This window comes from Papaver somniferum, unplaced genomic scaffold, assembly GCF_003573695.1.
Source record: "Papaver somniferum cultivar HN1 unplaced genomic scaffold, ASM357369v1 unplaced-scaffold_22, whole genome shotgun sequence".
NCBI classification, from domain to species: Eukaryota; Viridiplantae; Streptophyta; class Magnoliopsida; order Ranunculales; family Papaveraceae; genus Papaver; species Papaver somniferum.
In genome coordinates this window covers 403,306-405,986 of record NW_020632152.1, presented here as the reverse complement: position 1 = coordinate 405,986, position 2,681 = coordinate 403,306, and the positions used below count along the sequence as shown (strand labels likewise).

The window sequence follows — 2,681 nt, the reverse complement described above, 5'->3', positions numbered from 1 at the left end:
AAATTTAGATTGTGGTGTTGGCATCGTGCTAGTTTTATCAATTCCTGTGGTATCTTCTGGATTTGCCAACAGTTTCATGAATAATTTCAGCTTCAGCCATCAGATGGAAAATATTGTTGATGATATCTTAAATTTGCTTGAATTGTTTTTACTTATTATTCGGTAAATTTGTTTGTTAGTGCCATTTTGTTTTTCTGTTCAGAGTATGGGTAAATGATAAGATCCTACAGTTGTCATCTGATTGATCTCAAGTCCCTACTTCATATATTGTCGAGACTGCACTAATTCGAAGCTTAGCATGTATAAGTTCCAAAAGGATTTAGGCGATCTCTTCAAATTCCATATTTATATTCTGACGAAAACTTACATGGTTCATATTTTTGTAGTGTACCAAGTCGTGTTAGTTGATTTGGTACACCCTTGGGAGAAAGATACTTTAGCTATTTTTACATTTTAAATGTTACATGTGCAGAACAGCAGAAGATATCTGGTTTTTTGTCAAGTTATTTTGGGCTTTTGTATTGATGAATCAATTTATGTTTATTAACTTTTTAATATTAAGAAATATAAATCTCTCTTTTAGGGTGGTATTGAGCAGGATGCAGTTGCCAAAGTAAAGCTGCAGTGAAGCTTTTTTTCATGACAAGAAACATTTAATGCAGGGAAATGATGGAAGAGGTACAGAGATAAGTAGCAGGTGTTAGCTTTCAGAATGATAAGAACCACACTTATCCTCCCATTGAGAACCAACAGCAGCAGGCTCCTAGAACATCGTCTATGCCACCAGGTCCACAAAGTCCACAGAATTCTCATCCTAAGAAGAGAAGACCTAGAACTGAAGTTGATGGCCATACCTTAACAAGTAACTACTAGTATGATCATGGTCAGAGAAGCTTAGGTGTTGGAAAATCTAAAGCCAAAAGTGCTGGTATTTTTGAGGGAGCACATGTCTTCAGTACCTTCAACAATGTTGGGACAGTAGCCAGAGCTTCAAGGTGAATCAGTCACAACCAAAGACTAATAACAAGCGAAAGAGGGCTATGATGCTATAGTTTGTGTTCAGCAGAAAGGAACTTGCTTAGAACTAGTTTATTATTTTTTTTTGAAAATTACTAATATTGAAAGAAAGATTACATACAGGTATCCAAAATGTTGGTTTCCCTTATCTCATCCAGTGGATTTGAGATATTGGTTCAGCAGAAAGGAACTTGCTTAGAGTTTATTAGATTTGGGGAAAACACAAATGTTTGCAGTAACAAATGTTTTAACATAATCTGTAAAATTTGACTAAAACAAATATGTGCTTTTGGTTTCTCAGGCTCATCTCCTCTCCTTCACTCAATTTGCAATACATCAGTTTTTTCATTTTGATGTTTTACTTCATTCTTCCTCTAGATGTTCTTGCCCAAGAAAATCACCTGAGTTTAGTGAAACCAGAGTCCCCATAAAAGGTTCTATATCACAGAGCTTCGGAAGATTAGATATCTTTAGGACTCTAGCTCTTTTGAGCTTTGGGTCATATGACATCAAACCAACTTTCTGCTCTTTCCATAGATAACTCTCAAAAAGGATTTCACCATTCTGGAAAATCTGAATTGGCCTTCCGTAAATCATATCTGCTATATCTTCTGTAATGTTCATATGCTTACTCCATCTGTGATCCTTCATCGTCCACACAGCAGCATCATCCTTCTTATGCTTAAGAACAAGGCAGAGTTTTCCTTCCCATGTACCTAATTCTGACATGCCATGGTTAATCCAACAGTTGACAGGTAATGATGTGTCACGAAAGGTCTCATTACAGATATCGAAGGACACTGTCACGCAAGAGGCTTTGGATTCAGAATGGCGAGCAACTGCAATCCAATAAAGAACACCATTAACAAGATGACCGCGATTTCTGTCCCAAGAAAAATCATACTGAATAAATCCGAGGCTTTTCCATGAATTCGATCTTAACGTATAAATTCTAGCTTCAGAAACCAAACCCATATGACATTTGTATACAACTTGCCACAGCTGAAGGAGACTCAATTGGGGTTGCTGGTACTTGTTTGTATTCTTTTGTATATGGGTTCCAAATGCAAATTTTCCCATAAAGTTCAATGCAAACCAAGCCATTACAAGAACCAATAAGTTGACTTGCACATTTCTTAGACATAAATGGATAATCAATCCCAACAGCCTTACCCAAATTTTTTGATGATAAAACATTGTGATCGACGGAACAAATGTAAATATCGGTAGGTTTACTATGGTCAGTTTTTTGATTGATAACCAGAAGATTAAAGTTATTCACTGTAATAGTATTTTGAAGATGTATTTCTATAAAATGGGGGTTTTTGAATAAATTATTGCACCAATTCTTACAAACACACCTGAATCTTAATACGGACTTCACAGGCAACCTCGTGATGTTTTCCTCAATGACTTCTTGTGGTATGCTTGACATTTCTCCTTTCCTCCTTGTGAAAATTAGTGAAACACCAAGGGAAAAAGATCACAGTACTACAGTAGAACTTTGGGGTCTCAAAATGACTTGTGACCTTATTGGAACCTCTCTGCCCCAGTCCCAATATAAAGAAACCATGGCCAATCAATAATCATTCACAAAATCAGTTGCCAAATTGGTACCGTACGTGTCTGATCGAAAGGTACAAAATGTGGAGTTTATAGTTTAA

General features: G+C 36.3%; 1 protein-coding gene across 1 annotated transcript; it reads right to left on the bottom strand.

Moving 5' to 3' along the window:
• Positions 1-1,380: 1,380 nt before the first annotated feature.
• On the bottom strand, positions 1,381-2,121 carry LOC113340521. The gene has a single exon (XM_026585656.1). The coding sequence runs from the start codon at positions 2,119-2,121 to the stop codon at positions 1,381-1,383; it is 741 nt and encodes a 246-aa protein (XP_026441441.1).
• Between the last annotated feature and the right edge of the window lie 560 nt (positions 2,122-2,681).